Here is a 17,307-nt window from a genome sequence, read left to right as displayed (position 1 = left end):
AGTAAAGAAAGATGAAATCATGAAATTTGCAGGTAAATGGATGGAACTAGAAACTGTTATACTAAGTGAAGTAACACAGACTCACAAAAAATATCGACATATGTTCTCCCTCATATGTGTATCCTGGAACCAAACCCTGACAAGTGAGTATGTATCCAGACATAACTACAGGAACCAGGATAATGGAAAGGAAACAGGGAGGTAAAGGAAAAGAAAGAACCTGAAAGAGAATTTCCAGAAGTTCTTGATTCTCAATAATCTATTCATCATAGAGTGTTGTTCAATCTCCATAAGTTTATGTATCTTTTATAGTCTCTTGCTATTGATTTCTAACTTTTTTTACATTGTGGTCATACAGAATATAGGCAGTTTTAATGTTCCTGCATTTGTTGGCTTGCTTTGTGTCCTATTATATGAATTATTTTTTTAGAAAGTTCCTGGGATTGCTGAGAAAAATGTATTCTGCAGTGCAGTGTCTTGATGGACTCTTCTGCAGATTTCTCTTAGGTCCATAGCCTCTTGGCACTTAGGGATCTTGGAACATATTCCTCCTCTACTGCCCCCAGTTAAATGATATCATTTAATGCAGATGTTTCTCTATTTAAGATGATTGTTGGTAAAAGTATTGAGGCTACCCACTACTATTCTGTTGGGGTTAATCTGTGTTTTTATATCTAGTAGTGTTTGTTTTAGGAAACCAATGCCCACTATGTATTTTTGAATTGTGATATACTCTTAATGTTTTCTTAATCAGTAAGAAGTGATCTTCTTTGTCTCTTGTGACTAACTTTGATTTTCTCTTTTCTCAGATGTTAGAACAGTGACACCTGCTAGCTTCCTAGTTCCATTTACTTGGAATACTTTTCTATGTCTTTTTATCCTAAGGTGGTATATGTCTTTGATGGTGAGGTGCATTTCTTAGGACAACAAATAAATGGGTCTTGTTTTTTAATTCGATCTGCTAGTCTGTGTGTTTTGTTTGGGGAATTCAGGGCTAATATTTGAAAGGTGGGTGATAATTCCTGTCATTTTGCTGATTTTGTAGTGTTTGATGTTTCTAATTTCCCTTTTGCTTAGTTGCTGTTGTAGCATACTTTATTCTTTCTTGTGGCCTCACGAAATGTGTTTGTCTCTCTCTCCAGTCTCAAGGAGTCCTTCAAGTATCTTCTGTAGAGCTAGCTTAGTGGTCGTGAATTCCTTTAGTTTGTTTTTTACGTGGAAAACTTCCTTTCTCTTTCAATTATGACACATACTTTTGCTAAATATAGTAATGTGGGTTGGCAGCTGTTGTCTTTCAGAACCTGAAATAAATTATTCCAAGCACTCCTGAATTTTAAAGTTTTCTTTGAAAGAAAATTTGCTGTTATTCTGATAGGCTTGCTGTTTCTCTTACATCTTTCTGTATACGTTTTTTGTTCTGTGTATTTATTGTTTTAACTATAATATGGCTTGTGGAGGTTCTTTTCTGGTCCTTGTTTTGTGTTCAGAATGCTTCCTGAACTAGAATGGGTATCTCTTTCTATAAGTGTAAGAAATTTTCCACCATAATTTATTTACTTATTTATTTATGTGTTTTAATTTATAATTTTCCCTTGTTGTCTGAGTGTTCCATTTTATCTACCTTTGTCTTCAAGCCCTGGTATTCTGTCCTTCCCTTACCTGTTCTGTTAGCAAGTCTTTCCACTGAGCTTTTTATTTGACTTATATGGAACCTTGTAGTTCCAGTATTTCAGATTGAGTTTTTCATTATTTTATCTCTTTACTGAATTCCATTTTCATATCCTACATTGACTTCTTATTTTATTCAGCTAATGGTTTATGTTCTCTTGGATTTCCTTCAAGAGTCTTCTTTGATTTCATTTAACATATATATATACATATATATGTATATATATGTGTGTGTGTGTATGTAAAGAAGTTGCCACGTAGCTGACTGACATATATATATATAATCATTCTTTTGAGTTCTTTTTTTTTAGTATTTTATTATTTTTATTTTATGTGTATGAGTGTATTGCGTGCATGTACATAAATGCACCCGTGTTGTGCAATGCCCACGGAGGACAGAAGAGGCTGTCAGATCCCCTGGAACTGGAGTTATGGACAGTTGTTAGCTGCCATGTTGGTGCTGGGATTCAAACATGGGTCTTCTGTAAGAACAACCAGTGTTCTTAACCACTGAGCCATCTCTCCAGCCCCTTTTTTGAGTTCTTTATCTGGGATTTTTTTTTTTTTTTGGTCTTTTTGAGACAGGGTCTCCCTGTAGCCCCAGCTGTCCTGGAATTCACTACGTAGACCATGCTGGCCTTGAACTCACAGAGATTGCCTGCCTCTGCCTCCGGAGTGCTGGGATTAAAGGCGTGCGCCACCATGCCCGGCTATCAGGGATTTTTATCTAATTTATTTTCATTGAAGGCCATTAGTGAAGGACTTAATTTTTGAAGGATTCATGTTGCCTCATTTTTTCATGTTTCTTTTGATTTTGCATTGGGATTTTGGACAAATGGAACATCTTTCCAAATATTTTTATCTATGGATGATTGAATTAAAAAATACTGACTGTATACAGAGTTTGATACTATTTAGCCCACACGCTTCACTTTCCTCCCTAGGGAGACAACAGGTTTGGGTTTTGGGGGGGTTGTCAGGGGGGCTTCATCTCTTTGAGACAGGGCCTGGAACTCTCTATGTAGGCCAGGTTGGCCTTGAGTTCACAAAGATCCACTACTTCCACTTCCCTAGTGGTGGGATTAAAGGCGTGTGCCACTGAGTAGGACTGAGACAAGGTTTTGTGTAGCTAAGACTGTCCTCAAACTTTCTATGTAGTCTAGGATGCCCTTGGATTCCTGATTCTTATACATCAGCCTCCTCTATTGCTGGGATTACAGGCATGTACCACCACACCTAGCTTTCCTTTAGGGATCTTGGAATATATTCCCCTCAAGTAAAGAATGTACTGGATAGCAAAATGTTAAATTTGTTGAAGTTGGATGGTTGTCTACTTGGATTTTCTCTGTATGTGTATGTTTGATGAAATGATACACACATTTATAATATAACTTTAGGCAGTTTTAGCATCGCACACTCTTTATGTGTAGTGGGTAGTTCGTGGCTATGGTCTCAGTACTTCTGCCACTACCTTGACTTCTGTGCTCAGCTGAAGGCTGCCTTTCTGAGATGTCACTGTATAGAAATTTCAGGTTTTCATTGTTTCTCCTAGAAAATGCTGGAAGAGCAGCTCATCACACATGCATCTGGCGAAGCCTGGCGGACCTTCATCTATGGCTTCTATTTCTACAAGATAGTAATGGATAAAGAGCCCGATCGAGGTCAGAGCCAAGGCACATGCAGTTGCCACTGGGGCGGGTACTTCTCCTTACAGTGCTTCTTGAGCTGTATGTGTGGCTTTGTACTATGTTGACCCATCTGTCCTTCAGCATTTGTTCTCAATTTAAGCCTTAACAGAATGACAATGTTTTCTTTTAAGATTCATTTATTTAGTTTTGGTTGACTCTGTGTGTGTGTGTGTGTGGCGCACGCGTGAATGCAGGTGCATGTGGAGACCAGAGACACTGGATCCCCTGGAGCTGGAGTTACAGGTAGTTGTGAGCCACCCAACGTGGTTGCTCAGAACCCAACTGGGGTCCTCAAGTCCTAACAGTGGTTTATTATTATATTTTATGTATAAAAGCATGCATGTAAGTGAACCCATGTTGTGCAGTGTCCATGGAGGTCAGAAGAGGGCATCAGGTCCCTTGGAAGTAGAGTTACAGATGGCTGTTAGCCACCATGTGCATTCTGGGAGTCGAACCTGGGTCTTAACTCTGAGCCTTAACTACTGTTCTTTTGGGAGGGAGGGGTATCTTTGAGACAGGGTCTCCTTGCAGCCCCAACTGGTGTAGAATTCACTCTGTTGACCAGGTTGGCCTAGAACTCACAGAGATCCACCTATCTCTGCCTCCCAAGTGCTGGGATTAAAGGTATGTGCTACCACACCCAACAACGATATGTTCTTATTGAGGACAGTATTGGTGGAAAATAAACCTAGAAGAGGCTAAGGGACCTGGTTGAGAATTTTCCATGGGTGATATTTTGGTAACTGTCTTTAAATATGATGCCCTACTAGCACCCAATACAGTTAATTCTGATCACAGTATGATGGGCACCAATATGTGATTTATAGTACTTTTTACTTGCTGGGTTCCCAGGCTCCACATATTCCTCTAGGAAGACTAGCAGGTCCCAGCATGTTTTCCAAGATACTTTTTAAATATAGTCATTCCTTTGTGCTAGAGGGATGTTAGCTCAAGGAACCCATCTTTTCTGGAATACAAAAAAAATTAAAAATCACAGATACAGATGCTCAAGGCCTATACATAACATGACATGTCATTAACATATAACCTGTGCACACTCTTTTTTAAAGAAATGGTGTGTGTGTGTGTGTGTGTGTGTGTGTGTGTATGTATGTATGCCAGAAGAGGGTGTCAGACCCTTGGAGCTAGAGTTTTGAGTCACTTAATGTGACTTAATGTGGGAACTGGAAATGGAACTCGGGTCCTGTGGAAGAGCAGCAAGTGCTCTTTACCACTAAGCCATCTCTCCAGCACCTTCCTCTTGTATTCTTTAAATCACCCCCAGGTTATTTATGATAACTGGTGTAATTTCTGTGTTATACTATATTGTTCAGGAAATGATAACAAAAACTTTGGTATTATTCACTATAGATACTCCTCCTCCTCCCCAAAACTACTTACTATGTATATTTGATTGAATGTGTATCTACAGCTCATGAGTCCAGAAGGCTGGTTATGTTTGTCTGCTTGTTCATTGTGTATTTAGGAATCAAACCTAAGGCCTTATGCATATGAGCCCGCCTCCAAAGGGGAACAATTTCTTTCTTTTTTTAAAAATTTTTTTATTGCTGGGCATGGTGGCACACGCCTTTAATCCCAGCACTTGGGAGTCAGAGGCAGTCGGATCTTTGTGATTTCGAGGCCAGCCTGGTCTACATAGTGAGTTCCAGGACAGCTGGGGCTACAGGGAGACCTTGTCTTAAAAAGACCAAAAAAAAAAAAAAAAAACATTTTTTTTTAATTGAGCTTTTTTCTATTTCATACAGAAAATCATCTTTATACCCCCTTCCCCTTTGGCACCCTCCCATAGCCCCCCCACTGGAATTCATATCTTCTGGTCATTAGTGTTAAGACCTATCATGTAAAGTTAGTGTCCCCAGATGTCCCTCAGTGCAAGTTCGTCCACTGGGATCCAGTCAGTCTATCTAGAGACCCTCCTTTTAAGAAGGTCAGCTCATTCTCACCCAGCAGTAATCAGCTGCCAATAATTCTTTGTCTAAAATTAGAGCCTGCTGTTCATTTCCACAGTTCTGTGCTAGGTTTTTGTCTGCTTGAGTTTGCATGGGTCTTGTGTAGGTTCATATGAGAAGAGTCCCAGGAACCTTTAGGACTATTTTTGTATGGTCATGCACCTCCTCCCTGGCTCTTACAATCTTTCCACACCCAGAGAGGAACAATTTCTAGCATGATTTAGTTATGCTTGCCTGCATAGCTCTGGAAGACCAGCCTCTCCAGGACATGAATTGCACATGCTTGAGGACTTTGCCTGGAAGTGACTCCCATCCTGTGGTAAATGGCTTTTCTATCTCTGGGTCTAAGGACTGATACATGTGAGGGTGTAGCTGGTGCCTCTCACTGTGTTCCCTTGTCCAAGAACATGGCAGAAGTGGATCTGTGTGGGAATTTCTTTTCTTTTCATTTATTTATTTATTTGTTTGTTTGTTTGTTTATTTATTATTTATTTATTTTGGTCTTTTTGAGACAGGGTCTCCCTATAGTCCCAGCTGGCCTGGAACTCACTATGTAGACCAGGTTGGAAAGATCTGCTTGCCTCTGCCTCCCGAGTGCTGGGACTAAAGGCGTGTACCACCACACCCAGCTCTTTATTTTTAAAGATTTGATTTTATTTCTGATTATGTATGTGTGGGAAGAGGGTATATGCACTTGAGTACAGGTGCCCTCAGAGACCAAAGGTGTCAAATCCCCTAGAGCTAGCTAGAGTCACTGACATGGGTGCTGGGAATTGAACTAGAGTCTTCTGCAAGAGCAAGCAATCCATGCTCTTAACTGCTGAGCCATCTCTCCAGTCCTGGAATTTTGATACTATTCTAAGTTTGATCAGGAAGCACCTATTTTTATCTTCCAATTGAAAAAAGAAAAAATATACAGTTACTACTATAAATTCTGAAAATATGAAACAGGATAATTTTTAATTGAATAAAATTGATGATTTTAAGGAACATTTAGTACATTCACAGTATTGTGCACCCACCACCTCAGTCTCATTCCAGACCATTTCCATCACTGCAAAAGGAAACTGTAGCCCTGTCACCTGTCACTCTCCAGCTCCTGTCCTTCCCATTCCCTGTGCACACTAATAGGATTTTTGTTTCTACAGATTTAATATATGTGAAGTATTATAATACGTGGCCTTTTATGTCTGGCTCCTTCTACTTAGCATAGTGTTTTGAGGGTCAGTTTGTACTGTAGCATGTATCAGTAAGGAAATACACATTTGTGATGAGGGCCCTTCACATCCTTCTTTTCCAGTGGCCATGCAGCAGCCCACTGCCACCTGGCACATAGCAGGGGTAGATGACTTTGCCAGCTTCCAGCGCAAGTGGTTTGAGGTGGCCTTTGTGGCAGAAGAGCTCTTACACTCTGAGATTCCTGCCTTTCTCCTGCCCTGGCTGCCCAGCCGGCCAGCCTCATATGCAAGCAGACACAGCTCCTTTAGCCGCAGTTTTGGGGGACGGAGCCAGGCAGCTGCACTCTTAGGTAAGTGTTTGACCCAGTTGGAATCTGGTAATGCACTGGCAGCTGGCTGAAAAAGGGTAGTCAAGGAGATGAAGCCACACAAACCAAGATTACAGGTGCTGTAACTGTCATGCTGACCCCTGTATCTGCCGGCATGGTGGGTTCCTGGGATGTCTTTCCCTGGCTGAGTGGGTTCCCCTTTCTTACTGTCCCAACTAACCAAGAGTATTTAGTACCTCTGAAATCAGAGCATGGTATCAAACCTGTGTGGATAGTGGAGAATAGAAAAAGTTCAAAGAAGACTTCAGGATATAGAGGATATAAACTGGTGCTCAGTCCATGTTTAATTACAGCTGGAACTAGAACCCTTGCATCTTTGGATCTCAGAAAGGGAAGGAACCTGAAAGATCATCTGTTCCAGGCACTTAGAGTCAGCAAACATTCTAACACTAAGCATTTAACTGTGTAATTGGAGGAAGATCCTTCTGCCATTCATTTTGTTGAAAATATACCATCCTTGCCGTGCATAGTGGCAAATGCCTTTACGCCTTTAGTCTCAGCACGGGGAGGCAGAGGCAGGAAGATCTCTGTGAGTTCGAGGCCAGCCTGGTCTACATAGCAAGTTCCAGGCCTGCTGGGCTACAGGGAGACCCCCTGTGTCCAAAAAAAAGGAAGAAAGAAAGAAAAGAAAATACCACCATCCTAGGAACAGACGAACCACTATCACGTAGGCATGTACACAGCTCCCCTCCCTGAGTGGACAAAGCACACAGCACATAAGCATGGTTGCAGCCTGTTTGCTCTGCTTGCTCCTTGTTACTGCTTCTGGAAAGTGCTTTAGGTATTGTCTCATGTCATCGCGTAGGTCCTAGAGGCCCTCCTGACAATGTCTGCATAAAATATTCTCATTCCCTAAATCCTCTCCTTCTGTAGATGATAATTCCTCTTTTGATTGTTCCAGTCTTATGTTCAAGATGAGTGGTTCAGCCCCTCTCAGTTTAGTTTTGGTTATTAATCTTTTTTAAAAATATTATTTTTATTTTATGTATATGAGTGTACTGCCTACATATGTGTAAACGCACCCGTGCTGTGCAGTGCCCATGGAGGTCAGAAGAGGGTGAGGGATTCCATGGAACTGGAGTTACAGACAGTTGTTAGCCACCATGTAGGTGCTGGGAATCGAACCTGGGTCCTCTGCAAGAGCAGCCAGTGCTCTTAACCACTGAGCCAGTTCTCCGGTCCCTTGGTTGGTAGTCTTAAAGAAGAACAGTATAGAGAAATAAGTCACAGGCCCAAAGGAGAGAGCAGGGAAGAGGAGATTTATGTCCAGAGCAGGTAGTTGGCTCAAATTTTCAACAGTCTTCCTGCTTCAGCCTCCTGAGTGCTGGCATTACAGGCATGAGCCACTGTGCTCAGTACTTGCTTAGCATGTAGAAGGCTCTACTTAGAACTACAAGGAATTTTTTTTAAGTAAAACTAAGAATAAGTTACAATATCTCTTTCTGGCCAGGTGTGGTTGGTGGGTCATACTTGTAGTCTGAACACTTGAGAGGTAGATGCAGGGCTTAGATTGTAAGTTTGAAGTCACCCCAGGCTACAAAGTGAGACTGTATCTCAAAAACAAAGAAATCTAATTTACCAGCTTGCCAAATAAATAAGACCTCATTTCAATATCTGGATTCGTCCTTAAAAGAACAGCAACAACAAAACAAACATACCTTCAAGAAGAGAAAGGCCTACATTTCACTTGTAACCTTGGTTGTTTTTTTCTTTTTCCCTATTGTTTTGGTTATTTTGTTTGCTTTTCCTTTTTGAAAACTTCTGATGCTCATTTGAATGAACAATACGCTGTTTTGAAAAGCCTCAATGGTACTCTGTCATGGCCATGGTGACTCCCACTTCCCCATCCCTGTGATCCTATGCCACTGAGCTGGGAAGCTGAGCTGGGAGGCTGCAGGGGCATCTGAGAGTCTGGAGGAAGCGGTTCTACATACCTTATGCCACACAGAGGCCTCCGGCTTCTCAGCTTTCTCCTGATAGTCTGCTGGATCTTGGAGTCAGGAGGGACTCTTGCTTCCCTCTGTCCAAACCCTGACCCCTGCTCTTTCCCATAGTAGGGAATAGGGAGTCAGCATCTCTGAAAATCCCCTTTGACCTGGCACTCCCCATTGAGACTGCTTGCTCCATTGTGGGGCAGCACTAGTTGTTAGGCTGAGTTTCAGTGTTTTTCCTCCTGTAGTGACACTGATCCGCTCTATGGGTCATAAATAGCCCCCTAGAATGCTGAGCCTGCTTCTTTCTCCTCTGGGCTTTTACATATGTTTTGGACTTTCCATATAGCTTTGTCCACTGACATTGTACTTGAGTGAACTCACTGAAAGCAGCATCTTTGCTGCATATCTGTCAACACTGAAAACCTGCTAGAAGCATCTGCACTATCAAGTCTCATCCCTGAAGCACAATGCCAGTGGTATCTTAAGGTGGGCTGAGTAGTCCACTTCCTTGGGTGCTGCTAGACTCACCTATTCTGAACTTAACATGCCAGATGGAGGAAAAGAGATGTTCAGAGTCACCACTGTTGTTTATCAGGTGCCTTTGGTTTGTGAATGGGGCTTTTTTAGCTGCGGAGGGGTACACAGTGTGCAACACTAGAATACAGACTGTGAAATAAAGGGGGTTACTCAGCAATGTTGTGAACTGAGAACATGAAGCACAGACAGAATCTAGCTTAGATGAGCATTTGAATATCAGAGTAACCAAGTGAAGGTACCAAATGTGCCTTAAGTGTTCATGGAGCCTCAGCTAGGCCTCACTTTGAGCATTAGCAAGGCTCAGAGCATAAACAGGGAGAAGGGCATAATGGGAATAGAAGGAGGAGGTGGGAACACAAAGTGGTCAAAGGAGAAGGCCAGAGAGGGAGTCTATAAACCTTCTCACCCTTGTGCTACTTGGCTGTCATATTTCTGTAACTTCAGCCACGTGCCAGTGATAGAATAGAATAAAATAACAAGTTTCATTATGAGGTTTCATTTCTTGAGAAAAGATTGTAGAACAAATGCCTTCCTGAGTTGAAACAAGAAAAGTAATGCTTCTTCCTCACTGTGGTCTGGGCTGTTTCTCCTTGTGTCTGTTTATCTGAAATCAGAAGGTCTTGAGTTTGGACTGGCTGAGCTCCTGACTCAATGATCCTGGTGAAGATAACCCCTTCCCTGGGTAAATGAGGGTGGTGGGTTTGTTTAAGGAGACATGGTACAGCATAACTGACTGAATCTAGCTTACCATTTGTTTTTGGTTTTCTTTTTTTAATTTTATATGTGTGAGTATTGCCGCATGTATGTCGTGCAAAGCCAGCAGAGGTCAGAATAGGGCATTGGATCCCCTAGAACTGGAGTTACAGATGGTTGTTAGCTGCTATATGGGTACTAGGATTCAAACCTGGGTCTTCTGCATGAACAGCCAGTGTTCTAAACCACTGAACTGTATCTCCAGCCCCAACCATTTGCTTTATAATTGAGTTCTCCCACCCTTGGAATCATTTATTTCTCTCTCTCTCTTTCTGTGTGTGTGTGTGTGTGTGTGTGTGTGTCTGCATGTGTGTGTGTGCGTGTGTGTGTGTGTGTATACATGTACATAAAGGCCATAAGAGGGTATCAGGTGCCCTCCTGTATTACTGTCTGCCTCTTCATTCCATTAAGTCAGGGTCTCTCCTTGGGTCTCATGTTTTCTCAGCTAGACTGGAAGTCAGCAAGCCCCAGCAATCCTCCTGTCTCCACCTCCCTCAGAGCCAGGGTTACAGATGTATGCTGGACTCCCAGCTTGTTCTGTAGGGACTAGGATCCAAACTCTGGTCCTCATGATTGCTCAGCAAGTGTCCTTAACTGCTGAGCCATCTCTCTAGCCCGCCATTTTTTTGTTTGTTTGCTTTAATTTGTATGAATGTTTCACTTGCATGTATGTAAGTGTTGTGCAAAGCCTGTGGAGGCCAGAAGAGAACATTGGATCCCTTGGAACTGCAGTTACAGAGTTGTTAGTTGCCATATGGGTGCTAGGAATCGAACCCAGGTCCTCTGAAAAAGCAGCCAGCCAGTGTTCTTAACCACTGAGCCATCTCTAACCCCCGGTTTTTGTTTTTTGAGATAGGGTCTAAATATTTGGCCCAGAGTAGCCTCTAACTTGCAGTCCTTCTGCCTTTTAAATGCTAATATTGTAGGTTTAAGCCACTTTCCCTGACTTTAATCAATTACTTTAGAGGAATTTTAGATCTTCAGCAGAATTGAGCAGAAAGTTCCCATATACTCCCTTCCCTGCCTCTTCCAGCCTCCTCCACTGTCAGCATCCCTCACCAGAGTGAAATTTGTTCTGATCCATTAACCTGCATTAATGTACTATCACCACCCAAAGTCCATGTTCACATTAAGGTTTACTCTTGGTATTGTGCATTCTGTGGGCTTGAATAAATGTATGATGGTATATCTACCATCATAATAACATACAGAATAGTTTAATTGTTCTAAAGATCCACCTGTTTTTATAAGTAAAGTTTTATTGGAACATAGCCAAGCCCATAATAAAGTGCTGCTTTTGCACTACAATGGCACAACTTCTCACAGATTTTTGTAATTGTGATAGAAACCATTTGTCCCACAAAACCTAAAGTTTACAGCCCCCTGGACTAGGTGATTTCTAGCACCTGTGAAGCAGTTCCACAGTTTCATACTTATATGCTTCATTGTTTTTTCTTCTGCTTATCCCATTCCTGTTCCCTCTCTCTGTGTGTGCCCCCCATGCCCCCCATGTGCTGACGCAGCTGCCACTGTCCCAGAGCAGAGGACTGTGACCCTGGATGTTGATGTGAACAACCGTACAGACAGGCTGGAATGGTGCAGCTGTTACTACCATGGAAACTTCTCTCTGAATGCAGCCTTTGAGATCAAGCTACACTGGATGGCGGTGACTGCTGCAGTGCTCTTTGAGATGGTGAGACCTACACACTTTTTTTTTTTTTGGTCTTTTTGAGGCAGGGTCTCCTTGTAGCTCCAGCTGTCCTGGAACTCACTATGTAGACCAGGCTGGCCTTGAACTCTCAAAGATCCGCCTAATTCTGCTTCCCAAGGGCTGGGATTAAAGGCGTGCACCACCACACCCAGTGAGACCTACACACTTTTAAGACATAGGGAATGCTTTTCTTAAATTGAATTTTATTTTATTTTATTTATTTTATGTGTATGTGTGTATTGCCTGTATGTAGGTAAATGCACCTGTGTTGTGCAATGCCCACGAAAGACAGAAGAGGCTATCAGATGCCCTGGAACTGGAGTTATGGACAGTTGTTAGCTGCCATGTGGGTGCTGGGATTTGAACCCAGATCTTCTTCAAGAACAGTGTTCTTGACTGCTGAGCCATTTCTCCAGCTGAAGACATGGGGGATGCTTTGTACAGATTCATGTCACTTTTATTTTTAGTTCAGCCTCCTATTACCTTTCACATGGTCTATTTGGAATAACTGTGAAAATATTAAACATAGAAAAATTCAAATAGTATAGATCAGTGTTTCTCTACTTTGGCATTGCTGACATCTGGGGCTGGGTATTGTCTGCCATGAGGGACTGTCACGTGCATTGTAGGTTGCTAAATAGCATCCTGGCCTCTACCTGTTAAATGCCAATAGTACATCCCCCTCTGTGAAAACCAAAAATGTTCCAAAACTTGGCACATCCCAGGAAAGAGTTTTGCCTGCATTCAAGAATCACTGGTCCAGAGTGAAAAGTAAATCTCTATCTCCCTTGTGTCCAGGGACTTTTATCTAAAAGCAGCCATCACTAACACTACATTTAGTATACTCCCAGAGGGATTCTTTGTATGTATGGAACCGTGCTGCTTGTTTTTTTTATTATGAATGGCTGGCCATAGTGGCTCTGGCCTAAATTCCCAGCACTCAGAATGTTGAGGGAAGTGATACACACCTTTAATCCCAGCAGTTGGGAAGCAGGAGTAGGCAGATCTCTGTGAGCTCAAGGCCAGCCTGGTTTACATAGTGAATTCCAGGCCAGCCAGGGCTAAGACCCTGTCTCAGGGGAAAAAAAAGAAGAATGAAGAATGCTATGGCAAGAGGATCACCACAGGTGATATACCAAGGCCAGCCTAGGGTATATAGTGAGTTCCAGGTCAGCCTGGGCTATAGAGTGAGACCTTATTTTAAAAAAGAATAGCCTCTGTGTGTGTGTGTACACAGCAGCACATGATCCATATTAATTACATTGCATTTTTTCCTATTACCTGTGTGTTTTTCATATAAGCATGAATACATCTGCCTTGTTTCTTATTTGTTAGATTTAAATTTTATTTTTGTTTTGGCTCATTGTTTTTAATGGCTACAGAATATGCTAATATTTATTTTTACATAGTTTACCCACCTAATTCCTTGTCAGTGAGCATCACTATTTTTTGAAAATATTTATTTTTATTTTATGTGTATGAGTATTATGCCTGTGTGTATGCAAGTGCACCTGTGTCATGCAGTGCCTGCAGAAGACAGAAGAAGGCGTTAGATATCCTGAAACTGGAGTTATGGACCATTGTTAGCTGCCTTGGGGGTGCTGGGATTTGAACCTGGGTCTTCTGCAAGAACAGCCAGTACTCTTAACCGCTGAGCCATCTTTCTAGCCCTATTTTATTTATTTTTATTTTATGTGTATGAGTGTTTTGCCTGCAGGTAAGTGTACCTGTGCATGCAGTGCCCATAGAGGTCAGAGTAGGGTGTCATATCTGTGGAACTGGAGTTATGGATGGTTGTTAACTGTCATGTGGGTACTAGGAACCAAACCCAGGTCCTGCAAAAACAGCCAGTGCTCTTAACTTCTGAGCCATCTCTCCAGCCGACCATCACTGTTTTTAACTCATTCTTTCTCAGTCAAAGTGAGCTTGTCATCTGGGCATATTGGCAATACCTACAGACATTAAAGAATTAACCAGCACAGACCAGGCATGGTAGCCCATGCCTTTAATCCCAGCACTTGGGAGGCAGAGGCAAGCAGATCTCTGAGTTTGAGTCCAGCATCATGATCTACATAGTGAGTTCCAAGTTAGCTGGAGATACCAGGAGACCCTGTCTCAAAAAGACCAAAAAGAAAAAAAAATTAACAAGCACAAGGTGTCATGAGTGTCTGCATTAAGAGGCCTTGCTCCTTGCTAGCTGGCCTTCTTGCCTATCTTCTGTCTTGTTAGTCTATCTTTACCTAGCTCTGCATTCAGACCTGTCATCTTTGCTGGTTCCTTTGCTATGAAGCCAACCCAAACCACTGCCCACCCTGAACCAAGGCACTATGAAATGAACACTAACTAACTAGACAAGCTGTTCATGTCTTCTGAGAGCCCTCCTTAAATGTCATCACTGTCTGCCCCTCCTTTTATGAACATAAATTCAGCCTGAAAGAATGCATCAGCTCATGCATCAGTTGGGTCCCACTTCTCTCTAATGCCATCCTAAGCATTTCATCACGTAGTGGAGAACAGCTGGGAAGTTCAGAATTTGTTTACTGAACATTGGGAAATAACCCAAGAGAAAGGAATATAGCACTGGATAGCAAGTTTTATTAAGAACTTGTATGCCAATTTTATTTGCAAAATATAGTATCTTGAGGGAGAGATTTGTTTCGGTCTGTGTCTGCTGGCATAGTCTGACTCTCCATATGGCATTAATATCTTCAAGGATTCTTCCCTTGGAAAGATGCTCATGCAGGAAACATCCTTAAAGATTTAAGTCTAGGGGACCTAGGGAGATGGCTCAGTAGGTAAACTACTTATTGCACAAGCATGAGGACCTGGATTCAGATCTGTGCATCCACATTAAATCCAAGTACAGCAGCACATAACTATAACCCTAAGGCTAGAGGGTCAGAGCCCAGGGACCAGTGGCCAGCCAGCTTAGCCAAAGTGACAAACTCCAGGTTCAATGAGGGATCATATCTCAGACAAGATGGAAGGCAAGGACTAGCACCCAATGTTGTCCTCTGATCTCCACACATGCACTCTGCACTCATGTATCCCCACTCACACACACATACAGATACACGCATCATACACACACACATACACACACACACACACACACACACACACACACACACACACACACACACAGTTAGGTGGAGAGCAATAGAGGAAAACACCTGACATTGACCCCTGGCTTCCACACATCGATATATCTGCACACACAGATACACATATGAAAGATCTAAGTCAAAAAGTATACCAGCTGCTAGGCATGGTGGCATATACCTATAATTCCAGTATTTGGGTAGAGGCAGAATAATTCTAGTCCAGCCTAGACTACATAGCAAGAGGCTGACTCAAAAAAGAAACAAACAAAGAAAGGTAAGTCAGTTCTCATCTTGCTTAGCTCCAACTTTACAGAGGACACAAGCTCTTCCCCAGCTGGTTGGCATTGAGATGACCATTGCCTCCAGGCAAGACCTCTGACCTAGTAGCATAAGCATTCTCTTAATACCCATCTCAAAACAACATGACCACAGCACCTGCACACATAGAGTTACAGTTATCTAAAATAAAAAAGATTATTGGCAAAACTTAGGAATTAAGTTGATCGAACTACAGCTCTTGGCTTTACTGTTGAATTCTTGTGCATGTTTCTGGGGGTAGGGGAGGCTAAGAGTAATCCCCTTCAATTTCAATTTTTTTATCTTGTGGGTGTGTGAGATATGTGCATGCAGGGATTGAAGATGCATTACCTCAGCAGACTTTTTTTTTTTGAGGGTTTCTGATAATACTATGTTCTGAACATACAAAGGGTACAAAGTGAATTTTTTTCCCGAGTATTTCAAAGAGTGGTGCCAGTCTATTATTGTCTGCAAAGCACCTTCATATACTGTTACTGTAGGTCATTTTGTCTTTTAATTAAAGTAAGACACCATATGTCCATAGTTTTGGCCTGTACTGAAATGGGGGGTGGGCGGGGAAGAGGGTCCCCTAGAGGGTTCTTAGTCTCATTCATAAAAGAGTTGAAGAATGGATCCAAATGGCAGACCTTACATGACCATGGCTGGGCAGAAGTTCTGTGGAGTTCTGCATTACAAAGCAGGATTCCAGGCAGGAAAAAATCAGTACCTCATTAGCACACCAGGTATTCCATCCATCTATTTAGCATAACTTAAGGTGAACCTGCCTTCCTAGGGGTGGTTCTATCACCAGGTGGGTCCTCCAACAGACAGACTAGGGATTTTATAGTCTTGATCAGTTAAACTTACAGGGTTTTTTGCTACTCTGATATTCCCCTCCTCTGAAGAGGTAACCCTGAAATCTTTTAGGGATTAGATAAGAGCTCCCAAATATTTTTGACATTTTTTAGCCTTTAGAACAGAGTATGTTGCTAAGAGGTTGTCCTGAGTGGGGAAGTTACTTGACAGTAACTGTCCTGAGTGTGACATCCAGAGTGTGTCACTGCTTCTCGGGAGAGCTTAGGACAGGCGCATACGGAACAGAAGAGATTCTCCCAATGACTGATTGGTTGCAATATGTATTTATCACACAGTTAAATACACATCAACACAAACACTCAAGGGGAAACCCGGTCCTCTAGCAATTCAGAATCCCAAAGTCTCAAGGCAATACCTTCCAGAGGTTAGTCCTTCCAGTACTCTGTGTGGAGTCACTCAGCGTCCGCTGTGATCACTGCACTCTCCCGGCTGGAGCTGTCAATTCACAGGCTCTGTTCATGTCTAGTCGTGGCAAGCTCTCTCCAATCCTAGAGCAGACCAAGATTCTGCCAGAGTTCTCGATCTGGTCTCAAACAGAATTCCAGCCCGGCCTTAGCAGAATTTCAGTCTCTTGGGCAATACATCAGGATGAGGCTTACAGAGTCAGCATTTCGTGTAGCCAAGCATCGATGAAGTCCTCAAGCTGCCAGTTTTTGTATGTTTCTTTTTGTCTGGAGTCCTTCTGACTTACATCAGTAACTTCAGCTGTTTCTTGAGATATGGCTTCTCCCATTGATTACTTATCTATCACACACAGGCGTTCAAGCTACTTAGTTTCGACTCTCAAGTCCACCCATCTGCTCCACACAGTTTCACATAGTTTCTGTGTGAAGTGATAAGTGAGCCTGAGAAGCCAAGAAGTTCCTAGTTTCTAGTTTCATTTCAAAGTCACTCTTAATATTCATCTTAATTTATTCCTAATTTCCTAACACATTCAGTACAGAGGTCCAAGGACATTTTACCCTAACTGCCTAGCTGATTCCTACCTCCTATTATTATCACACCATCGTCTGAAGAGGTTACCCAAATTGCCAAATAGGAGTTGGGACACAGACTGCTCTGGCTTCTTCCATGCTGAACAGGGATGCAGAGTGACGCAATTGAGGTACCCCTTCAATGGGTCTATCTAAAAGACTCCCAAATTGCATAATTCCTAATGTTGTGCCCAGAGAATGGACCCCCAAGAATAACCACGGAATCCA

The 17,307-nt window shown here is 42.3% G+C and overlaps 1 protein-coding gene across 11 annotated transcripts in view; it reads left to right on the top strand.

Annotated features, from left to right (window-relative positions):
• Depdc5 (DEP domain containing 5) overlaps nt 1-17,307 on the top strand; it is a 148,963-nt gene that overhangs the window by 119,395 nt on the left and 12,261 nt on the right. For all 11 annotated transcript variants that reach the window (XM_029567320.1, XM_029567318.1, XM_029567319.1 and 8 more), the window contains 3 exons: nt 3,221-3,329; nt 6,627-6,854; nt 11,641-11,810. In XM_029567320.1, the coding sequence (XP_029423180.1) occupies nt 3,221-3,329; nt 6,627-6,854; nt 11,641-11,810 (507 nt within the window). The remainder of the gene's footprint in view (nt 1-3,220; nt 3,330-6,626; nt 6,855-11,640; nt 11,811-17,307) is intronic.

The sequence above is a fragment of the Nannospalax galili genome, unplaced genomic scaffold (genome assembly GCF_000622305.1).
Source record: "Nannospalax galili isolate Female #2095 unplaced genomic scaffold, S.galili_v1.0 scaffold259, whole genome shotgun sequence".
NCBI classification, from domain to species: Eukaryota; Metazoa; Chordata; class Mammalia; order Rodentia; family Spalacidae; genus Nannospalax; species Nannospalax galili.
The sequence above is the reverse complement of the archived record's forward strand: the minus strand, read 5'-3'. Positions and strand labels throughout refer to the sequence as shown.